The sequence below is a fragment of the Heliangelus exortis genome, chromosome 9 (assembly GCF_036169615.1).
Source record: "Heliangelus exortis chromosome 9, bHelExo1.hap1, whole genome shotgun sequence".
Classification (NCBI taxonomy): Eukaryota; Metazoa; Chordata; class Aves; order Apodiformes; family Trochilidae; genus Heliangelus; species Heliangelus exortis.
In genome coordinates this window covers 25,958,394-25,980,077 of record NC_092430.1, presented here as the reverse complement: position 1 = coordinate 25,980,077, position 21,684 = coordinate 25,958,394, and the positions used below count along the sequence as shown (strand labels likewise).

General features: G+C 45.0%; 3 protein-coding genes across 17 annotated transcripts in view; 1 reads left to right on the top strand and 2 right to left on the bottom strand.

Moving 5' to 3' along the window:
- Window positions 1-21,684, top strand: part of MED12L (mediator complex subunit 12L) — a 104,625-nt gene that overhangs the window by 62,336 nt on the left and 20,605 nt on the right. For 11 of the 12 annotated variants that reach the window (XM_071752926.1, XM_071752927.1, XM_071752923.1 and 8 more), the window contains 9 exons: window positions 11,212-11,359; window positions 12,047-12,165; window positions 12,587-12,730; window positions 13,173-13,336; window positions 13,725-13,856; window positions 16,102-16,329; window positions 18,375-18,516; window positions 19,393-19,513; window positions 20,095-20,196. In XM_071752926.1, the coding sequence (XP_071609027.1) occupies window positions 11,212-11,359; window positions 12,047-12,165; window positions 12,587-12,730; window positions 13,173-13,336; window positions 13,725-13,856; window positions 16,102-16,329; window positions 18,375-18,516; window positions 19,393-19,513; window positions 20,095-20,196 (1,300 nt within the window). The remainder of the gene's footprint in view (window positions 1-11,211; window positions 11,360-12,046; window positions 12,166-12,586; window positions 12,731-13,172; window positions 13,337-13,724; window positions 13,857-16,101; window positions 16,330-18,374; window positions 18,517-19,392; window positions 19,514-20,094; window positions 20,197-21,684) is intronic. The other variant, XM_071752920.1, reaches the window with a different exon arrangement.
- On the bottom strand, window positions 4,632-6,863 carry P2RY13 (purinergic receptor P2Y13). The gene is made up of 2 exons (XM_071752933.1): window positions 6,338-6,863; window positions 4,632-5,814 (listed from the first exon to the last, which is right to left on the bottom strand). The coding sequence occupies exon 2, from the start codon at window positions 5,799-5,801 to the stop codon at window positions 4,770-4,772; it is 1,032 nt and encodes a 343-aa protein (XP_071609034.1). The 5' UTR covers window positions 5,802-5,814; window positions 6,338-6,863; the 3' UTR covers window positions 4,632-4,769.
- P2RY12 (purinergic receptor P2Y12) lies at window positions 8,225-21,621 on the bottom strand. Of its 4 annotated transcripts, none has more exons than XM_071752936.1 (3): window positions 21,604-21,621; window positions 13,798-14,037; window positions 8,225-9,682 (listed from the first exon to the last, which is right to left on the bottom strand). In XM_071752936.1, the coding sequence occupies exon 3, from the start codon at window positions 9,654-9,656 to the stop codon at window positions 8,646-8,648; it is 1,011 nt and encodes a 336-aa protein (XP_071609037.1). In that variant the 5' UTR covers window positions 9,657-9,682; window positions 13,798-14,037; window positions 21,604-21,621; the 3' UTR covers window positions 8,225-8,645. The 4 variants fall into 4 exon arrangements, with proteins under 4 accessions (XP_071609037.1, XP_071609035.1, XP_071609036.1 ...); XM_071752934.1 differs by lacking the exon at window positions 21,604-21,621 and adding an exon at window positions 15,026-15,174; XM_071752935.1 differs by lacking the exons at window positions 13,798-14,037; window positions 21,604-21,621 and adding an exon at window positions 11,193-11,299.

Below are 21,684 nucleotides of genomic sequence, written 5' to 3'. Positions count from 1 at the left end.
GCATATTAGCAGCGGTCACATAATAAATAGATTAATAAAGTCTCCCTGGGAATGTTATTGTTCTGTTTGTTTGGTTTTGTTTGTTTGTAATGTGATGCAATGGGAGGTTAACTTTTAAATCTCTGTGTTCTGGTGTATTGGTGAAGCCAAATGGGTTGGAAAGCAGAGTCAGAACATCCCCCAGCAGGCGTGTGATGCAGACGTGTTGCTGGGCTGTTCTCAGGCTGGAGCAAGTCAGGACTGGCTGGCACATGAAAAGGAAATGCTGTGGAGCTTGTCATAAAAACAGCGCGAAAGTAATGTGAAGCTCTGATGTAAAGGGCTGAAAGCTAACCTGTAACTTTACTATTGTTCACATTATTTAAAGGCTGGATGTCCCTTCTTGTGTTCTGGTGATTAGAGACCAATTCGCAGATTTCAAAAGAGCCTCAACAACGTTATTACAACAATTAGTGTGTTGGTTCATTCTAAAACTCCTTTGCTGTTGTATTTAGCAATACAAACGGCAGGGTTATTTTTAAGGCAGATGAGACACCAGGGTAATAGACAAAAATGGCTTTTTTAATTTTTTTTTTTTTTTTTTTTAAACACAGAAAATGGTAGCAGGCTCAGTGCTTGCAGCTTGTGGAGGATTCCCACCTTCAGATGTGTGAGATGGAGCTGCTGCTGTCAGTGGAGGTGTCTGGGAAGGGTTCACCCTTCCCCTTTCCTGAGGTGGTTTCTGTTGATCACTGTTCTGATAGAGAGACTAAAAGGGAAAAAGGGAGGAAAGGAGCTATTGAAGAGCTGACTTCTGAAAAGCTCATTTCTTTTTTTTCCCCCCTCTGTCCTCGAGTTCCTCACGTTGTGTTGATGGGTAACCTGAAGTCACAGGTGTTGGCTGGCTGAGCCTGGCTGCAGACACTGCTCTGTTCCAGGGCCTTTTGTTTTCACATGTGGGCTCTCTGCCTGTCTGTGTCATCCTAAGGGTAATGCCTTGGCTGCTCAACTGGGCTCCCCAGCTCTTGTTCCTGATGCAAATTGTAGTTTTGCATTTCTAATTAATTGAAGTGCAGCTGTATGTTTGGGAGTTTTCTCAATACTCAGAGTTGTAGGAGCCTTGATGGAGGGATGTGTGTGGCTGTGCCAGAGTCGGGACATGTGTATAGGGTGGAATTTGTCTTCAGGCACTTGGGAATTAACTCGCTGTCCCTCTGAGGACGGGCAGTCCCATCCACAGGCTGGAAGGCTGGGTGGTGTGTGGCTGAAGCAAAGGTGTAATATAGGTCCTCCTTCTGAAATGCAAGTCAAATAGAAAAAATACAAAGAAATATATGTAAGCTTTCGTGTGCCTAAGCAAGATTGATTTCCTACAATACCCAACTGCATAGTGCCCCATAGTTCCCCTTTTTAGAACCAAGCAACCTGTAACAAAGTTTAGAGTGTCAAGAGTGTTTGTGTAAATCCTGAACCACAGAAACCTGGAATAAAGTTGATTTGTCTGGTGTCAGGAACACAGACAAACCAGGCAAATGGACATTTGGATGTGGGAAAGAGAAGCCCTGCTGCTGCCTCATGCTGGTGATGGGCTGGAGTACACACACCTCAGGTGGGAACGTTGCCTCCCTTTGCTCTGTCTTACACAGGTGCTGAATCCTGGAGAAGCAAAGGTTTCCCTGAGTGCAGGTACCAGCCTCTGCAAGCTAAGCTGGGAGAAAAATCATATTTGGGAGAATGGTGACTGCTGTATTGAATTTGCTGGTAGACTGTACTGTGTTGCACAAATTCCCTGATGCACTACAGAAAGCTGGAGATCCCCCACTGGGTGGCTGGCATGCTGCTGGCACTCTGTAGCTGTGGTCTAGATGGATGGCTTCCTCATTCCTGTAGGAGTCAGTTCCTGAAATGTATCTTTTTTGGTCAGGTGTAAAATATAAAATATTGCCTCTGTTATTTTACTGAGCTTTAAAAATGTGCAACCCCCCAAATGTTAAAATTTAGGGGTCTTTTTTTTTTTTTTTTTTTTTTTTCTGGAAGTGTATCAACCAGATGTCCTATCCTTGCAGTCACTTTGCATTTCTCTGCCACGGAGTTTGGTAACTCTGCCTCCCTTTTACCTACCTAAGAAGCAGCCGCTGAAAAACAGATGATTAAGACTCCTCTGAAACCTTTGGCACACCCCTTATTTAAGGAGCAACTCAGCCCATTTTGTGGTTACACCCACTCTTACAAGCTGGCTCTTAGCACTCAGCTGTGTGTGCTGCCAGGTTGTGTTTGTGCACAGCATTAAATGAGCTGAGCATTATAAGCAGCAGACATGGGAAAATTAAAAAAAGGGAGCTTCCACCATGGAGTAGGTTTTCTGTTGTCAGCATTCTCGTAGTTGGTCAGTACCATATTGCTCATTTTGTGTTACTGTCTTTCTCTGTAATAACCACAGAACTGGGCCAGGGTTCCCCTTTTGAATCCAGAGCTGGATGTGAGCCTGTGCTGGGAGCCCTGGGATCTCTGTGCCAACTGTGCTGCTGGGATTCACTGGGAAGAGGGAGGACTGAGCTGCAGAGTTCCCTGATGAACTCTTCCCTAATATACCCACAGTTCAGGAACTCAGATTTCCATGGGTGCTTCCCTGGTGGAAGATCCCAGCTGATGTACAAGCCACCTCCTCCTGATGGTTGGCTCTGCTCACTACATTAATTGCTGTGCTCTGTCAGCTGGCTCAGAGAAACATTTCCAGACTCTTCTTGCCTTTCTCTAAGCTAATGTTGCTAATGGGGTGACTGTTTTAGCAGCTGAAAATTTAATATATTTACTTTTACTAAAGAATGAAGTTAATCCTCTTAAATGTGTGTGGGGAGAGAGGACTTAATTCATGAACATTGTTTAATCCTAAAAGAAAGACACTGGTTGAGATAACATTGATTTATAGGAGCGTTTGGAACCAACTGTTGGGGATTAGTTCAATTTCCAGCTGGAAAGGGTGTTACGGTTATGGCAAGTATGCAACATGCCTGGTGGAAAAGATCTAGTGAGGAGAAATTGCTAAATAAGACATAAATCTACCTGTGTGGCACAGACTGGGGAATCCCACGACAGACATAATTAATGCACAGTTATCTGAAAGCAGCTTTGAAAAAAACCCATCAGGCTGTGTGGAGCAACCTGCCTGATTGTATTCAGCTGCTGTGAATGTTTAATTTCTAAAAATAGCAATCAAGTGGTGATCATAGCTTCTGGCAGGTGTGAGAAGGCATGAGGCTAGCAGGAGAGCTTGGGTTGAGGGAGGTGATGGCTCTGCAGTGTCCCAGGGCAGCAGGAGGTGAGGGGCCAGGCGTGGGTGGGGGTGATGGGAGCTACACCAGGGCTGATGGAGGAGAGGATGTGGTGGTGGTGCCTTCCCAGACCACCTCTGCAGTTCCAGGACGTGGGGATGTCCTGTGGGCTGGCACATCAGGGACTGATGCCAGCAGGAACGTGTTGTCTGAGGAGCAAGGGAGCTTTGCAAGGGAGGTTAAGGCAAGTCTAACATTTATTTTTTTTTTAAATAAATATAATTTGCAGAGTTGAAGTCAATAAATGGTTGGTATCTCTGTCATGTCTTAAAATAGTGAAGGCAATTCCAGGAGCTTGGGTTATAAAGCAGCTTCTCTTCAGGCACCGTCCATTCGGCTGCCCCCGTGGGATGTCTGAGGGCTGAGAGGGGCTGCCAGGCTGGGCAGGGTTAGGGAATGGCTTTTGGGGCTGGGATGAGTGAATCTGCCACCAAGGGAGATGTTTCTGGGTGCCTCCCTCTGGCTGGTGGCAGGTGGGGAGTGGCTGCATGGGTTTGGGTCTCTTTGCAGGGGATCCAGTCCTGGGTTTGCTGTGGGTCTGCACAAGGAGTGTGCTCTGGGGAGACCTGGGTATTGCTGACTGTGTCCCTGCTGGGAGTGCAGGAGGAGGATGGTGGAACAGTGTGGGCAGTAGGAAAGCAATAAGGTGGGGAGGGACCAGGTCCTTCTTCCTCTGTCAGGTGTGGTTCCTCCTCTTCCCTGCCTGGCAGTGTGCCAACTGGGATGACACCCCGTGTAAGAATTACTGACATACAAAGTCAGCAGCCCATGATTTTTAGTCCCCAGTAAAGCTGAATCTTAAAGGTCTTTTCCTAACCAAAATGATTCTATGATTCTGAATTGTTCTCAGAAGCAGCCATAATCCCTAAGCTGCCTAAGTGCTAAGAAGTATGTGTTACTTCAAGGGGGTTAGAATTAATCTGTAGATTTTCTTAAGTTATATGAAGGTATTCTAATTCACAGGCCCTGGTTTGTCTGTATTCTGTGAGGTGGGCATGATGTTGTCCCCAGCTCAGGAAAGCCTCTGGTCTCATTGTCTTGGCAGCACCAGCAGAGCATCAGGAGGCTGCAAACCCATCACTGGTGGTTTCATGCATCATTGATGCAATTTTACTGCTCAGACAGATGTGGTGATGGCTGGGAAGTCCATATGAGTGACTCTGGGGTGTCTCCAGGCTGTGGTGTGAGCACAGCCAGGACTCAGCTGGGCTTCCAGGGCTCTCTGTGGTGGTGTCCAGGGGAGAGCCCAGCTCAGGGCAGGTCCCTGTTGGACCAGGGCTGGCAGCTTTTTGCCTATTAAGGCTAAACAGTGAGCATAAATAGGGAAACCCAGTTTGCAGTTTTTACTAACTTTTAATATTACAGAACAAATACCCTTTCATTTCTATGAGGCAGTAAAAAATTACTTTTTAACTCCCCTGAGAGTATGCAGAGACCAGAGGGTGTGGAGCTGCAGCATCAGGATTCAGTTGGAGACTCTCGTGTGTCCAGTTCGGTTTTTGGGCTTGTATGAACCATTTCCTGAAATGTCTTTACTCTCCTGCACAAGACCTTTTCCACAAAAGGCTTGCACAAGAACATGTATATCAGGGGGTCCATGCAGATGTTGGTGGCAGCCAGCCAGAGGGTGCTTTCTTTGGCAACAAAGAGCTGGTTCTGCAGACGGCAGTCCATTCGGGCACTCGTCTGACTCAGAGTGTAAGGAACCCTGCTAAAATGAAAGGGGGCAAAGCACAAGAAAAAAACAGTAAAAATGATGAATACTTTCCCCTTGATCCTTTTTTCACTTTTGTTGTCTTTCTTCTGTGTCTTCACGTAAGACTCGTATACCTTTTTGGCAATAATTATATAAAACAGAAACATGAGGATGAGAACAGTCCAGAAGATGAACTGACAGAGATAATTGACAGTTTCGTGCCATTTGAGTCCAAAGTAATTCTTCAAGGAGGCACACTTCTTCACAGACTGAGGTGTTGCTTTCTTGTTGGACAAGATCATGTTCGGCAGAGAGAGAACAAAGAAGAAGAGCCAGACCAGACACGCAAGGATCTTTGCTGAGGTCAGGTTTTGCACCCAGAACTTCCCAAAAGGTCTCACAATCTTGAGAAATCTGTCAAAAGCAATGAGCCCCAGTAGCACTATGCTGATGTACATCGTGTCATAAAATACCACGGCCGAGAAGCGACAGACAAAGGCCTTGAGCTGCCACGGCCCCAGCCCAGAGTCTGTCAGGATTTTCAGAGGAAGCATCAAGGTCATCACAAAATCAGAAACCAAGATATTTTTCAGGTAGACAATGAAAGTTGATGTGCTGGGGATGTGGAAGAAAGCCCAGAAAGCCAGGCTGTTGAGTACGAGTCCCAGGAGGAAGACGAGGGTGTACAGTACTGGGAAGACCAGGTGGGTGACTGTGGTGTCTCGGGGGCACAGCAGGGAGGAGGGAGCTCCACTGGAGTTCCTGACACTGCTCTCGTTTGCAAAGTCTCCCATTAGTTGGGAAGGGCTTGGGGGAAAAGGAGAGAGAAAACATAAAATGTAGCACCCTGTGTTTGAAATCCCATGCTCCGTATGGGGACCCTGAGCAGCTCTATGCAAATAATCACAAAACCTGAACATGCATTCAATTGACTGATTTCTCATTCATAGAAAATCTGAGCCTTTCCCTGAAGTTAAGTTGTTTACAGACTTAGGTCTGCTGGAAGGTTAAAATGGTTCATATTCATTGTGGGGGTCTAAGACAACAGAACTGTGAGGTGTAACAGCAGGCTGCCTAGAGCACCACTTGTCTTTACATGGAAATGCATTTTAACATTGAAGAGAAATTTTACAGTTGTGGCCCAAAAGGACAGTGTTTCTGGGAAAGCAACGTCTGGTATTTCTTCCCAAGCACACACCATTTCTCCTTTCTCAGCAGAGATTTAAATAACATGCTGAAGCCAAGGTGGCCACTGCTGGCTATCAGCTTCCCAGAGCTGCGAGCCAGCGTGCCCCATCACACCCCCTGAACACTCCCATCCTCCAAGTACCTGAGCAAACCTGGCAGCAGCACTCTCAGAGAGGGGTCCTGGGTCGTCTCCACTTCACCTGCTCTTCCTCTGCTGGCAGAAGCCTCGAGCAAAGTATTAGGAATGGGGAAATGTGTAGAAAGATGAGACTTTTTCTGTTGGTCTGGTGTGTTGTTTCCTTCCTCATTTTCACACGTTGCCAGAGTTAGTTAATTGTGTTTGCTGTAGCTTTTCTCTCTTCCTTTTGCTCTCTGTCTGAGCATACACCACCTCCTCTACTAATAAAGCAAACCATAGCCGTATCCATCAAGACAGGCACATTTTATTGCTTTTTGTTATTGTGGGGCTGACTCCATGGCTCCTGCATTGTGCTGTTGCAGTTTGGCTTCAGAGACGTGGGATGAACCAACACAGAAAGCTTCCTGACCAGTTTCCAGGATAATCCCCAAACGTAGCTCTGAGTTCTTGTTTGTGTGTGAGAACTGCCCTGCTCTGGGCAGCTCTGGTCCTGGTCAGAGGGCTGACCAGGAGGCCTGCTCAGAGCACCCTTACAGTGTGTTATCAGATCCTGGGCACTGACAGACTCAGGAGCTGCAGCCTGCTGGTGCTGACCCATGGCCCCAGCTGGACTGCTATCTCCAGAGCTGGGTTCTGCTTGGGTTTGTGTCCATGTAGCTGGGTGATGGAGGGTGCTGGTTAAACCTTTTCTGGTTCTGCTTTGTATTTGGTGTGTGTCTATTATGTGCAATATTGGAATCTGGCACATTTCTCTGTAGAAAAAGTGGTTTGTGTAAGTTCAGCTGAGTCACGGGATTTTCTTGTATTTTCTCATCTACTGCTGTGACTTCTGGTGCTGGCTCCTTGCTGGCTGCCAGGGGGGCAGTGTCTGACCAAGCCACCCTTCTGTGGGCAGGTGTGGGTTGCTTTTTCAGGTTCTTATGCTGCAGCTATGTGGACAGTAAGTTTGTGTCTTAATATCTATATTTTGCTTAACAAAGGTGTGCATGCTGGTGTCTCTGCCAGATGGCTGGCACAGAGCACAGAGCCATTGCCATCAGTGTGACATCTCCATAGCTGCCTGACACAACTTCTGTGCCTTCAGCAAGGACTCCATAAAGCTGAGATAGTCCAGTGCAGTGCCCCAGAGCTGCAGCTGCCTGGCACAGAGCAGGGATGGGGCTGGGGAGGATGAGGATGAGGATGGGGCTGGGGCTGGGGAGGATGGGGATGGGACTGGGGAGGATGGGGATGGGAATGGGGATGGGGGTGGGGGTGGGCAGGCAGTCTGAGCCCTTGCCCAGTGGTGAAACACGTTTATCAATTGGACCTGTTTTGCAGTGGTGATAAATGAACCACAATTTATTACGTTAGCGGAGAATCTTTTTCACATGTGGTTATTACAGTACCTGAAAATGTTATGTTCCTGAAAATACTTACCTGGTCTGGTTTTTTTGTAGCTTTCTGAAATGAAAAGAAAAATCCAGGAAAGTGGATAATTTTTTTTGTACAGTGCAAAAAAGATGCTGTTAATAATCAGTAAAGATTTTACCATAAGTCTTTCTTTCCCTCAGTATTCAGTAAATGGAGTCTTTGTATATTTTCTAATATAATATATTGTTCTCTATAAAAGTGAGTGTACATATTTCTTCATTCATATAGTAAGGTGAAGTATCTGAAGATTTAACTTTCATCAAGACAAGCTTGATTATGAAATGATGTCCTGTGACATGGAGCCATTAATTATTGGTTAATGGATTAGGAATTGTTAGTATATTAATGAGATAAGCAAAATGTTACTGTTACCAAAAGTCTGCACAGATAAAAAAATGTTTAAATTTTTTTTTTAAAAAGCTGATCTACATAGGTCCTACATTTCTGTTTGTCTAGCTGTTGCATACAAAGTGACAAGTCCCTGTATTTAAAACTCTTATTTACTGTGGATTTTATCTGTGTTTCTCAGATCTTGTGTTGTCACAGACTTTACTCTGGCCCAGGTTAAGCTATTTCTGCAAAATGTTTGCAGTTCATAATTTCATCTGTAGCATTTCATGATTCCATTTTAATTTTTTTTCCTTACAGCTCCAACTCTTAAGTTCAAAATCCTTCTTGGGAATTCTTTTGTGATCTTGGGAATTCAGGGTTGTGATTTGGTGCTGCTCTTGTTTAATTCAAGCTTTCTGGTTTCACCAGGGTCGCACCCAGTGATGCTCATTAGAGGGTGCAGACCAATATGTAAAGGAGCTGGTGGAATTCTAGGTACTCTTTGGTAGGATTTGTGCCTCTTCCACTCACCAGTACATGTGAGCAGAGGTTTGGGCAGTTCTGAGCTCTAGAGCTGTGTCTCATCTGTGTCATCTCCTTCGTTCTGCTCCTTTACCTGTGCTCCCAGTTCTGACGTCGCTGTGTGCCTGCACAGCGTGTCCAGCAAGGACTTCCTAAATGATTTACACAGGAAAAAGTATATGAAGGGATCTAGGCAGGCATTCAGTGATGTCAGCCACAGGGTGCCCTCTTTCAGGATAAAGAGAGTGTTCTGAGCAGAGCATTCAAAAACATCTCTGGTTTGGCTCAGGGTGTAGGGGATTCTAGTAAAGTGGAACGGCACGAAACAAACGAAGAACACTGCAATAATGATGAACACCTTCAGATTTACAGCCTTTTTGGATGCCTTTCCTGGGGTTCTTGTCTTTTTATAGGATTTGTACAGCTCTTTGGTGATGAGGATGTAGCACACAACTATGACTGCTAAATTAACCCAGAAGATAAGCTGGCAGATGTAGTTAACGATCTCGTGCCAGACTAAGCCAAACTCAGATTTCAGGAGAGCACACTTCTTTACATTCTTAGGTGTTTGCTTCTTGTTCGTTAGAATCATGTTGGGTAGAGAAAGAGCAAACATCAATATCCAGATTGCTGTGGACAGGATCTTGGCACCCAAAAGGCTCCTGGGTGTTGATGTTCTGAACGGGGAGGTGGCTTTCTGGTAGCGATCCATAGTGATGAGACCAAGAAACAGGATGCTGATGTACATGGTGAAGTAAAACACAACCTGGGTGACCTGGCACACAAATCCTCTCAGCACCCACGATACCAACTTTGCATCGCTCAGGATTTTAAATGGAAATGTCAAGATCATGAAGAAGTCAGAAATTACAGTGTTCTTGAGGAAGATGATGAAATTGGATTTACTGGATATTTTAAAGAAGACCCACATTGCCAGGCCATTCATGGTGATGCCAACCAGGAACAGAATTGTATAAAGCAAAGGAAAGATGACTTGTCTGATTTTGTTCTCACTGGTGCAGTTGCTAGAGTAGCTGAAGTTGGTTGAGGCTTTCATTTGTACTTTGTCTTTTCTTCCCGATCCTGTCAAAAACAAAAAAAGAATTCATTGTGTCATATCTGTTCTGGTACTTCAATCTTTTGCATCTATATTTTGTTTTTTATGTTGGGAACATTCCTTTGGGGATTTTGACTCCTGCCAACTGTGATTTATTTGTGGCACCACTGTTTGTTCCTTCCACAGAGGAGACCCTGAGGGAGGAGAAGGCCCATCAGCTCTGGGGCAGCTGAGGGCATCTGTGCTTTCAGTGCTTATGTGTTAGCCAGCAAAGCCTCAAGTTATCTGTATCTGTGTCTCTGTAGGTGTCCATGTGCATACCCTCACTGCTGGTGTGACAGTTTATCCTGGCATTTTGCTGGTGCTGAGTTGCAGATAATTGAGGAGGTGCCTCTGGTCCCACCGGCAGAGCGTGGCTGAGCCCCAGCACTCAGGAGCTGCTGTCACCCAATGCAATGAGCTGAGCTGCTCACCCTGGGTGCTGCCTCTGCTGGAGCCTGGTGCTGTTGTGGGGTCCCTCTCTGCTTCTTTAGCTCTTTACCATGAGGAACACTCCTGCCTGCAGCCCACTGAGCAAGGGGAGGCTGGAGGAGCAGCTCAGAGCATCCCAGATGGGAGACCAGGACCTTCCTCTGCCTTGAGTCTGGCTTCTCAGCCACAGGCAGCTGCAGATTCCAGGTGGCACTCTCAGTGCTTCTGCTCTTGTTTCTTCTGGAGGAGAGAGAGAGAGACAGAATTTTAAAACATACCTAGACATTTACTTTCTGCTTTTGAATCACTAGAAGTCACTGTTTTAAAAAGAGAGTGTGTATTTTGTGAGACTGCAGCTTTTCTGGGCACAGAGTGGCACTCTGTCTGCTACCTTTTTGCCTTGTGATTCTTTAGCATTATTTTTGTACATAGCTTTATTTTTGAAAAAATCTTAAGTAGTTGAGAGAAGTAGTGATTGGTTTGCTTGGACAAGGTGTGTGTATTACTGAGCAAAACATTTGTACCTTATATGACATGCAGAGCAGTTCTCCAAGGTTTTAAGTTAGATATAGTGCATCAACATTATATGAAACATTTTATTAAAAGAGCAAAGATAACCAGTTACAATTTAAATAAACTAAAAGTACTGCAATTTCTTTGGAATGTACAAAGTAGAGTTTTAGGAGTTGGGCTGCCTTATTTATTTTTTTTTTCAGTGGACTTGTAATAAGGGAGATGGCTCACAGTTTCTTGACATCTGTCTCCTATTTACTAATCTGCTACTGAATATCAACCCAGCTGGGTTGATACCCAGAGGGCAGCTGGGAGGGTCACCCCTGTGTGTCCTCTGCTTCTGTCCTTACAGATACACACTGAGTTCATAACACTGGATGACATCTTTCTGCTCTGTATTTTTATCCTACGCTTGAATAATTTTGTTTGGCACTGTTCCCCCTACACTGATGAGATGGACAAAGAGGTTGTTACTGTTATTGCTGTCTGGGCTACTCAGTGTGTGTGTGGGGGGTGTTCCTGCAGGTGGAGACAAAAAAGAAAAGATCTCACTTGTATATGGTCTTTTTAGGATGAATCTTCAAGTCACGAGTGCAACCAGCGCATGATTCTCCTCTATGGAGTTGGTAAGGAGCGTGATGAAGCAAGGCATCAGCTGAAGAGGATCACCAAAGACATCCTCAAAATTCTGAACAAGAAAAGCACCACTGAGATGGGAGGTGAGAGCTTCCACACTGCACAGAGGCCCTGGGGCTGAGAGGTGCTCAGCAGGAGGAGAGGTGCTCAGCAGGAGGAGAGGTGCTCAGCAGGAGGAGGGTTGCTCAGCAGGAGGAGGGATGCTCAGCAGGATGAGAGGTGCTCAGCAGGATGAGGGGTGCTGAGCAGGAGGAGGGGTGCTGAGCAGGAGGAGGGGTGCTGAGCAGGAGGAGGGGTGCTCAGCAGGCTGACTGCAGCCCTGCATCTTGATCCTGTCATTTGGCTGCCAGGCCCTTCACAATCCCTTGGTCATGTCCTGAGCAGAGCCCTGCAGCTAGAGCAGGATGGGCAGGGGGCACTGGCACTCAGAATCTCTGCTTTTCTAACAGCTTAGCTGGGAACACTTTCCTGAGGCTGGAGCATGAGAGACCTGGCCAGCAACTGACAGATATTTCTTTCCCTCCTGATAAAAATTGCATGTGTGGTTTTCAGGTTTTCTGGGGTGTCACCATTTTGCATGGGAAAAACCTCAAAGTAGCTTTGATGCTGTGGCATGCTGTGTATTTGTCCCAAGTCCAAGGGAACACTGAGGCTTTACAGAGCCATAAGTAAAGCTTACTAAGATTTTAATTGTCAGTAAGTTAGTAATAATGCATGACTACTAGGGCTCCACTAACTATCAAATGACCAAAATAACTTTCTTTGTTAAGTTGGGGATGAAGGGCAGAAAGCCAGGAAGACCAAACAAGAAACTTTTCCAACCCTGGAGACTGTGTTCACAAAACTGCAGCAGCTGTCCTATTTTGACCAACACCAGGTGACATCTCAGGTACTTCACTTGAATAAAATTGTGGCTTTTTACTTTCTGTTGTAGAGGTAGGAAGCAAAACCAATTTTTTTTAGAAGTGTTTTGTATATACCAAGAATTTTCAGTGCACTGCTGCTTCAAAGGCAACAGGAAAAGTGCTGCCCTGCTATTCTAAAATATCTGCTCCAGTAGCTATTTGGGGGTCATTATTACTCTCAGCTGCAAAGCAGCAGAACATGATTTTCTGTTTTGTCAGTTTTGAAAATAAAATCTCACTGGGACTTGCAGGACAGTAGCCTAACAGGTATATTCATGCATGTCAGTGCTTTTGTCTGCCAAATGCTGACGCTCTATTTCCACTTATAAACCAGGATTTTTGTAGCACCAGTGTATCTGAGAAGGCCTCAGTCTTCTTACAACTTTTTGACATTTCTTTTCACAGATCTCCAGTAATGTTCTGGAACAGATAACTAGTTTTGCCTCAGGAACATCCTATCATCTTCCCTTGGCTCACCATATACAGCTCATCTTTGATCTCATGGAGCCAGCACTGAATATCAATGGGCTTATAGACTTTGCAATACAGGTGAACAGAGTTCATCTGGGGGGTTATGTCAGGGTAAAACTGTGATACTTTTCCAGTAAAGCTGGAAAAAAACCAAGAGCTGGTCTGCAAATTCTCCTGATTTGTTGCCATGTACTTTTTTCTGTTTTGGTTTCCTGACCTCTCAAACAGAGTGACAGATGACTTCCCCTTCTGTCTTCCTTTGACACTTGTGGAGAAACAGTAGATGTATTTAATTTTAAAATCTTTCAAAATGAATAAAATTCTGGATCATACTTTAAAGTATACTTTTTATACTTCAGCAGTTTATTCTGCTCCCTCTTCCCCATGTTCTGTAGCGTGTAAAGGAATTCCATTTTTTCTTGCCGCACAGTTTATCCTTAACATCCTGGGGTTTTGCACCCATTTTACACCTATTTAACCTATTTTTTGAGCTGGTAATTTTTTGCCTGTGTGTTTCCAGCTGCTGAATGAGCTGAGTGTGGTGGAGGCTGAGCTGCTGCTGAAGTCCTCCAGCCTGGCAGGCAGCTACACCACAGGGCTCTGTGTCTGCATCGTCGCCGTCCTGCGGCGCTACCACGCCTGCCTCATCCTCAGCCCCGAGCAGACTGCACAAGTCTTTGAAGGGTTTGTACCAGCCACCCTTTTCCAAAACATGGGGTTTGGTTTTTCTGGTGTTCTCTCTTAGGCAAAAAATCCCCAGCCGACCAAACCCTGTGTTTGGGTCCAGGCGGTGCTGTGGGTGGCTGCTGGGGAGCTGGGAGGGACCTCACGCCTGGGAGAGGGGGAGCTGAGTCTTAGGGTTTCCTGACCCTTTGTTCTGCCCTGGGCTGCCCCAGTGCCCCTGTCCCCTCCCTGTGGCCCAGGCAAGTGCAGAGGTGACACCAAAGTGCAGAGGAGCCCCATCCTGTAGGCAGAGGGTCTGTCGTGGCCTGGCCCAGCTGGTGGGGTGTTTGTGTGGGGTGTAACTCAGCGAGACACCTGTGATCAAACTGGGGTTTCTTTCCCTTTGCAGGCTGTGCGGGGTGGTCAAGCACGTCGTTAACCCCTCGGAATGTTCCTCCCCAGAAAGGTGTATTTTAGCTTACCTCTACGATCTGTACGTGTCCTGTAGTCACCTGAGAAGCAGGTTTGGAGACCTCTTCAGGTGGGTGGAAGTGGGATTTTTCTGAGCACTGCTTAGCTCATCGACTGACACTGCTGAGCTTTCAGAGCTGTTTGCTTTCCATGGAAAAGACACCTTTGCTGCTCTCCTTCACGGGTGTCACCCTCCTGCCAGTGCCAAGTGTGTGGTCCTGAGCCCACAGGTCCTGGTGCTGTGCTGGTACCTGCGTGGGGGAGCAGAGGCTGAGCACCTTCAGTGCTGGGTGGGAAACAGCACAGCCCTGCTGCTCTCTCTGTGAAATGTTTCCTTTGATGTGGGGAGAGCCACAAGCATGTTTTGAGTTTGGGAAGTTTTATGTTCAAATGTTCAGTTCCTTGATTTTAAAATCAAAAATATGTGCTGTATTTTTGGCTCTCACTTTTTAAAGGGGGAGAGGAAATGCACATCTTGTGAGAGTTACAAACCAGCTACTCTTTCTCCTCCTACTTTATATACCTGGTTTTGGCTACTGTATTTTAGATTTGTGGGTTTTGCTTCATAAGGAGCAGTATAAGTGTTCTCAGTAATATTTTAATCAGTTCACAAAGACATGAGAACAATAGAATTTAATATGAAAAACTCTAGGAAAAAGAAAATGAAATATTGAAGAGCTACAGAGCTGTCTTAGTAGTATGTTCATTTTTGTGCTTAAAAGCCAAGGTTCAGTAATACAAACATAATGTTTCTATTAATAATATTAACCTACTGTAATATATAATATTAACCTACTATAGCAAAACAAAATGTAATATGTTAATACAGGGATATTTAAGATATTAAATAATATGTTAAATATGTTATATATGACAACTGGTTTGAAGCCCCTTTTCAGACAAACAGGGTTAGAATTCTATGAAAACTGGTAATAAAAATGATGCATTCATTTTTAAACAGCTGTGTATAAGGTAATACTATACTCATTTTCTTTTTAGAATCATAGAACCATTTGGGTTGGAAAAAACCTTTAAGCTCATCGAGCCCAGCAGTTAGCCCAGCATTGCCAGGTCCACCTTGGTTTCCTAGATGCAGCTGAAACAAAACCAGCACCAGCTGTCTGTACAGGGCAACGTTTTTAGTTCCCTCTTAGCATACTGTACATCCAGCTGTTCCTTTAAGTTATTTTGAAGCAACAGTAAAGTACAGTCCATGAATGTCCAAATTTCAAGACTCACCTTGTGTATTCTGCAGTGCTTCAGCAGTGGTTTCTGAGCTCATCTGCAGCATTCCTCATCTCTGGGTTCTCCTGAGGGAGCTGCATGTTTTGCTTGAGTGTGCTTGCTTTATGTACTTGTATTCACCAAACTTCCGTTTTTTTGTTTTTTTTTTTTTAAATCATTCCTCCACTTTTTTTCAAATCTTATCTTCTGACCACTCCCCCAGCATTGCATCTGGTGCAGGGGCAGTGCCAGAGCCTGCTGGGCTCACACACTCTGTGTTTGGGTTTGGGACCTTTCTGCCCAGGATAAGGTGAATGCTGTGGTGGCCCAGCTTGGGGACACGTGTGTGCCCAGGGTCTGGTGTGTGGCAGCCCAGTGCTACAGTGCTGGGTGTTTGAGCTGTGGGATATTTGTTTTCCACTGGTTGGTTTTCCTACTTTACTGTTAGAGAACCTTAAAACGTTCCTTACGACATTCTATGTGTGCAATTTGCATTCTTCACTAACACCTTTTTTTCCTCAGAGAAAGCCAATTAACATGTAGGTCCTGGAACATTTCTTGGCCTTTTGTCAGATTATTATTTTCAAAATATGACCTTTATCTTTTCTCTGCTTACTGATTTCTTCTTTCAAAAAGTTGTCTGTTATGTGACTTTATTACCAAATGGAGAGTTTTTAATTTATCTGAATTTTTTTGTTTATCCTTAATTAATTCTCCTTACCAGCACTGCAGGTCATGGTGTAGAACATGAAGAGGGGGAGCAGAGTTGTGAAGCACTGTCAGGGTTCAGTGTAGGGGCACCTGATGCTCCAGGAAGGTGTTGCTGGTGAGGAGTGACCGTGTGGTCCTTACCCACCTACTCACAGATTCAGTCAGAGAAATGTTAGAGAAGCTGCTGGGAAACCTGAGACTATTTGCAGGAAAACTGGAATGAAATTGATGTACCAGCCCTGTTTTCTGGTAGCTGCTCCTTTTCAAAAATGAGTCTGAAAATGTGTACAGGATGGTGATCAAACTGACCCCACACTGAATGTTCAGGGGTATTTCTGCTAAATAGGTTTTTGGCATCTCTCTGTCTTTCTGGTCCTCAGTAGTGCCTGTTCTAAGGTGAAACAAACCATCTACAGCAACGTTCAGCCTTCAAATTCCAATTTGCTGTGGGACCCAGAGTTCATGATGGATTTTATTGAGAACCCTTCTGCTCACAGCATTAACTACTCGATGCTGGGGAAGATCCTGAGTGACAACGCAGCCAATCGCTACAGCTTTGTCTGCAACGCCCTGATGAACGTCTGCATGGGGCACCAGGATGCAGGAAGGTGAGGCAAACCCTGCTGGGATGGGAGTGGGCTGGCTTTTTACATGATGCCCATCAGGTTTCCTTTCATCTGACTGTGGTTTTTTTTTGTTTTTTTGTCTTTTTGCAATTGTTTTCATTTGTTTCTCTTTCTGGCTGCTGCAAACTTACTCTGTTTCCTCTGGGTAATCTTTTCTGATTGACTCCTGCCCAAAATGTGTTCAGTTAGTGTGTTCTTCTCTCTGTCCCCAGTATGAAGCCATCTCTGCCCAGAGGAGACAGAGGTTATTAATCTGCAGAATTTACCAGGAGGGAGCTAGAAGCAGACAGCACTCACTTCAGGACAGTCAGAGAGATTTCTGTGCTGTGCCAGACACAACAGCTCAGCACAATCTTTGCTCATTAGAATCCTGCAATGAGGGAAGGTTCTGCATTAGGTCATTTCCTTCTTCTGATGCAATTGGTGTTTAATTTATTAAATGTGTAATTTACTCATTACAGAATTCATCTTCATAGGTAATATGTAGATTTTAAAAAAAAATTTAAAAGTATTAGGAGCCTTATTGGATGGAAGCTATAGAAGCTATAAGTGTTACCAGTTATATTTTAAGAGAAGCTTGGACTTCACAGTGCACAGTTCCAGCTGATCTCCAGTGACTAAGTTTAGGATGGGATGTCCATCTGTCCTGTCCTGCAGGAGTCCTGGTCAGGTGGAGATTTGCTCTGATCCAGCGTGACACTTCTTGGGTCTTATGCCCATGTTAGACCTTTGTAGGTGATCTCAGGGTACTGACAAGAGGAATAGTGAAGCACCTTTGCAGTAAAGCAGTGTCAGTCTCAGGGTTTTACCCTGCCAGTCTGTTTTCTTTCCCAGACACACTTGGTCTTCTCCTGCAGGTGTAGCACTGTGGCATGGGCACTTTTTGACCCTGGTTTCCCACTCTGCAGCATCTGTGGTGCAGGGTGATGCAGACACAGATCTTTGGATGCAGCCTTCACCTCTGTCCCTGCACCTTGGTTCCTCTTACACAATCTAAACATCAAGAACCTGGTGTTCTGTCCTGATTCTGGTCAGGTTTTTAATAAATTCTTGGGTTTGATAGTAAGGCCTAAGTGCAGCAGGAGCTGGAGCCTTTTTAAGGTTGCTGACAGATCACAAGAACGCATGAAAATTGTGGATTTTTTTTCCTTTTGTTTTCTGATTGAGTCCTGCCCAAAATATGTGCAGTTCCTGTGTTCTCCTCCCTGTCCCCAGTACGAAGCCATCTCTGAAGTGTCCAGAGGAGACCATGAAGATCACCAGAAGGCTGGAACACTTCTGCTATGAGGAAAGGCTGAGGGAGTTGGGGTTCTTCAGCCCAGGGAAGGCTCTCAGTGGACCTTAGAGCACCTTCCCGTGCCTGAAGGGGCTCCAGGAAAGCTGGGGAGGGACTTGGGACAAGGGCATGGAGTGGTAGGATGAGGGGGAAGGGTCTCAACCTAAAGAAAGGGAGATTGAGATGTTAGGAAGAAATTCTTTGGTGTGAGGGTGCTGAGCCCCTGGCCCAGGGTGCCAAGGAAGCTGTGGCTGCCCCATCCCTGGCAGTGTTCAGGTTGGATGGGGCTTGGAGCAGCACCCTGGGCTATGGGAGGTGTCCCTGACCATGGCAGGGGGTTGCAACTGAATGATCTTTAAGGTCCCTTCCAACCCAAACCATCCTGTGAAAGTGGGGTGTCCTGGGCAGAACAGAGCAGCTGAGAGGAAGCAGTTTTGTAAGAGCAACAAAGGGGAACAGCTAAATGTGGCCAAACGAGTTTCACTGTGGAACAGAGAAAAAATAACTTGCACTGGGGTGATGAGTCAAGTGTGCTGTTTTTTAAAGTGTTAGGTAAGTCTGAATCACTCACCAAATCACTCAGCTGAGCACCAGCTTGTGTGTACAGTGCCATACTCACATTTGGACATAAACCCCCAGCTTAAGTAGGGAAACACCAGTCCTTCTGCCAAGCACTGGTCTGCTTTTACCTAAATATTCATTTTTTTACAAAATATCTTGCTTCAGTGTTAGTTTTGCTCTTCTCTCCTAGGATTAATGACATGGCAAACCTCTGTGCAGAGCTGACTGCGTGCTGCACAGTGCTCAGCTCAGAGTGGTTGGGGGTCGTAAAAGCTCTCTGCTGCTCTTCAAATCATGTCTGGGGTTTCAATGATCTGCTCTGCAGTGTGGATGTAAGTTCAGTATCTTCTGAAGTACCTGGTAAACCTATTTTCCCTGGGTAAACTTAGAGGCATGGGAAGATTTCCATTCAATATGAGATGCTGAGCACAGATGGAGCCCTGTGTCCATTTGAGTTTTCAAGGCGTTTGATGAGGTTTCTGATTGATTTTTATTCTTTTATTATTAACCCTCTTTGGGGTTAACGTAGATTTTGGGCAGTGCTTATGGTTTTCTTTTTGTAAATTTTGTTGTTATGGAATGATAGAGAATATCAGAAGTACTCTTAGAAAAGCAGCAGGCATGCACAGAAACTTTTTCTAAAATGCCGTTGGATGTGCAAATAACTATCTCTGTTTTAAAGATCCTGTTTTGTTGCTGGCTCTTAGATTGCAGGAGGGGTGGTACACCTTGCTGTGCCTTATTCATCTGGTGTAGGTTATGTAGTCCTGTTCTAGTCAGCAGGATTACAGTGACTGGTATTATCCAGTATCTAATTCAGTACATTTACCTGCAGTATGATTACATGTGCATTTAGGAACAGAATGAAACCATGTGCCTTGGGGATGTATTCTCAGAAGTCCTGAAGCTAAGAAATGAGTATTGATATTATCAGTTTTTATAGAATGGAAAAAAAAAAATCTCAGTTTTTATAAGTTGTTTTGGTTTTTTTTTAAATTTCAGAATTTGTGATGTTTGAAATAGGTGTTTGTTAAAATTAAAAGCTATAAGCATTTGCTATAAAAGTATTTGAGAAATGCATCAGGATGTAGAGACAAATGCTTATGTATAAACATTTTACCATGTATTCTTACAGTTAATTCCATAGTACTCATTCCATAGCTGTGTGTGCTCTGTGGTGTGGAGCCTGGCACTGTGTTTCCTTCCAGGTGAGTGACCTGTCCTTCCATGACTCTCTGGCCACTTTCATTGCTATCCTGATTGCCCGGCAGTGCTTTTCCCTGGAGGATGTGGTTCAGCACGTGGCTCTGCCTTCCCTTCTTGCAGCTGGTAAGAAAATACCCACACAAAAACTTAAAATGGAAGCTTAAGATTTGTTGAGATGCCTCCGTTGCCTGAGTTGTTGCCTTGGGTGAGGTCAGAGAGCCCAGACATGAGCAGGGTGTCAGATCCTGACAGTGCCTCTGCCCTTCTGCTGAGCACCTCCCCTGCTCACAGCTCCCTTCTGCTCTGCTCAAATCTCTGCCAGCTCTGCTCAGGTGGTGCCTTTCCCTCTGCCCTCAGTCTGCTGTCCCTGACCTCAGTGTCTTCTCCTCCAGCCCTGCAGTGCTGTAGCTGTGGTCCTCTCTGTCAGCCACTTCACACGTTTCTTTGCATTTGTGTTTCTGATCTCTGGCAAAAGCCATTTTAACCGTGTGTTCTCTTCTGCCCTGAATTAGGTCTCTTCCTTACCAAAAGTTATACTATTTTTCCCTGTTGTTAATGACTCAAGGCCATAAGTGCTGATTGCTGTTGATGGAATTGCTTTATTCCCACTTGAAGTGTGGCTTTGAGGTAGAACATTTCCAGGCCTGCACTGGGACTTGTGGTGTCCTGGGCAGATGCCTCATGTCCACATCCCATTCCCACAGCCTGTGGAGACCCCGATGCTGAGCCTGGGGCAAGGATGACCTGTCGGCTGCTCCTGCACCTCTTCAGGACACCCCAGGTCTGCCTCTTTCCCCAGGGAGCAGGTGAGTTCTGCTCTGTGGTCCTTTCATACCAAAAAGTGAGCCCAGATGGTTTTTGATGGCTTCAGATTTCACGTGTGAGGGTATCCATAGTGCAAGAAGAAATGACAGCCTGGTTGATATGTACTATGCTTGCTTGGGTGGCAAACCTTTGATATGCATTTAAAACTGTGTAAGTTTGCTGAAACTTACCCCTTATCCACACCTGGCCACCCAGAGGTGGTATAATGTTGACATAAACCTCAGCCACATGAGCATTTTACACCCTAAAAAGGCAAATTAAGTGTTAACACAGCATCTGTGTATGCTTCAGCAAAGCAGTATGAATTCAGAACTGCTGTGTCCTGGGAGTTCTTGTTTTGTTTTGGAATTCCACTGAAAGATTCCTGGGACTGATTCACCTGGGTCTGTGGGATGTGACACAGTTTGCAGCTTCCCTCCTGCGAGGAGCTGGCAGGGCAGCGGCAGCTCCTGCAGTGGCTCAGCTCCCAGTGCCTGGGATACACATCCTGCACTTTATATGGAAATAGAAATGAAATGTATAAGAAAGCCTCAAGTCCAGCAGAAGAAACCTGAGGAAATTAGGTCTCGGAATACAGTAGTGTAGTTCTCTTTCCTTTTAAATTTGAATACTTTGTGGTCTGACCTGCATGTGCTTGCCGCAGACCAAAAGAGGAAGGAAAAGGGCAAGGAACAAGCACCTAACAATTAAAATCCTGGAAATAACCCGTGTTTTGACTTACAAAATGTTTCAGCGAATTTGATGACAAGACTATATCTATGGGAAAGTGAAATTGAAAGAAAAATTTTTTCAGCTCTGAAGTGGTGTCATATTCTTCCATCTAAAAATAATATTAATTTCCCCTTTTTTCACCAGAACTGTGTGACCTTTGTTGCATATTTGAGCAAAAAAAAAGTATGAGCTATGAAGAATACTGAGTAACAGAAAAGTTTTACATGGTCCTAGGCTTCCCTAGAAATAAAAGTAGATTTGAATTGATAGGAAAAGTCATGTCTGAACTCCACAAATCAAACAAAATGTGACTGCGTTGCTGTCTTTGCTTACACATGGCTCAGTTTACTGCCTCAGAAGATCTGTCCTTCCTTTCTCCCTCCCTCCTGTTTTTCAGGCTGTTTGTCTTCTCCTTGAGGTTAGAAAAAGCACTCACTGCCTTTTTCTGTTCCTGAGCTGCAGCATTAGGCTTCACTGTACCCCAGGCATTTATATTAAGTCTCATTTGTTACAACGAGTAGAAGAGGGAAGTAATTTCCTGAGTCAAAACCGAAATCCATTTCAATATCTCCTTGTGATTAAATTTGGTGTTTACATGGGCACAGTGAAATGTCAGGCTCCTTTCCTTAATATTAATACATCATAGCCATGTATCCCCAGTGATCTTAATGGCTTACCTGTTGGTCTTCAGTTTCAGGAGATGCAGTTCTCCCTTCAGTTATTGTACTGCTGTAGCTATTCTAGATGAAAAGGATTTT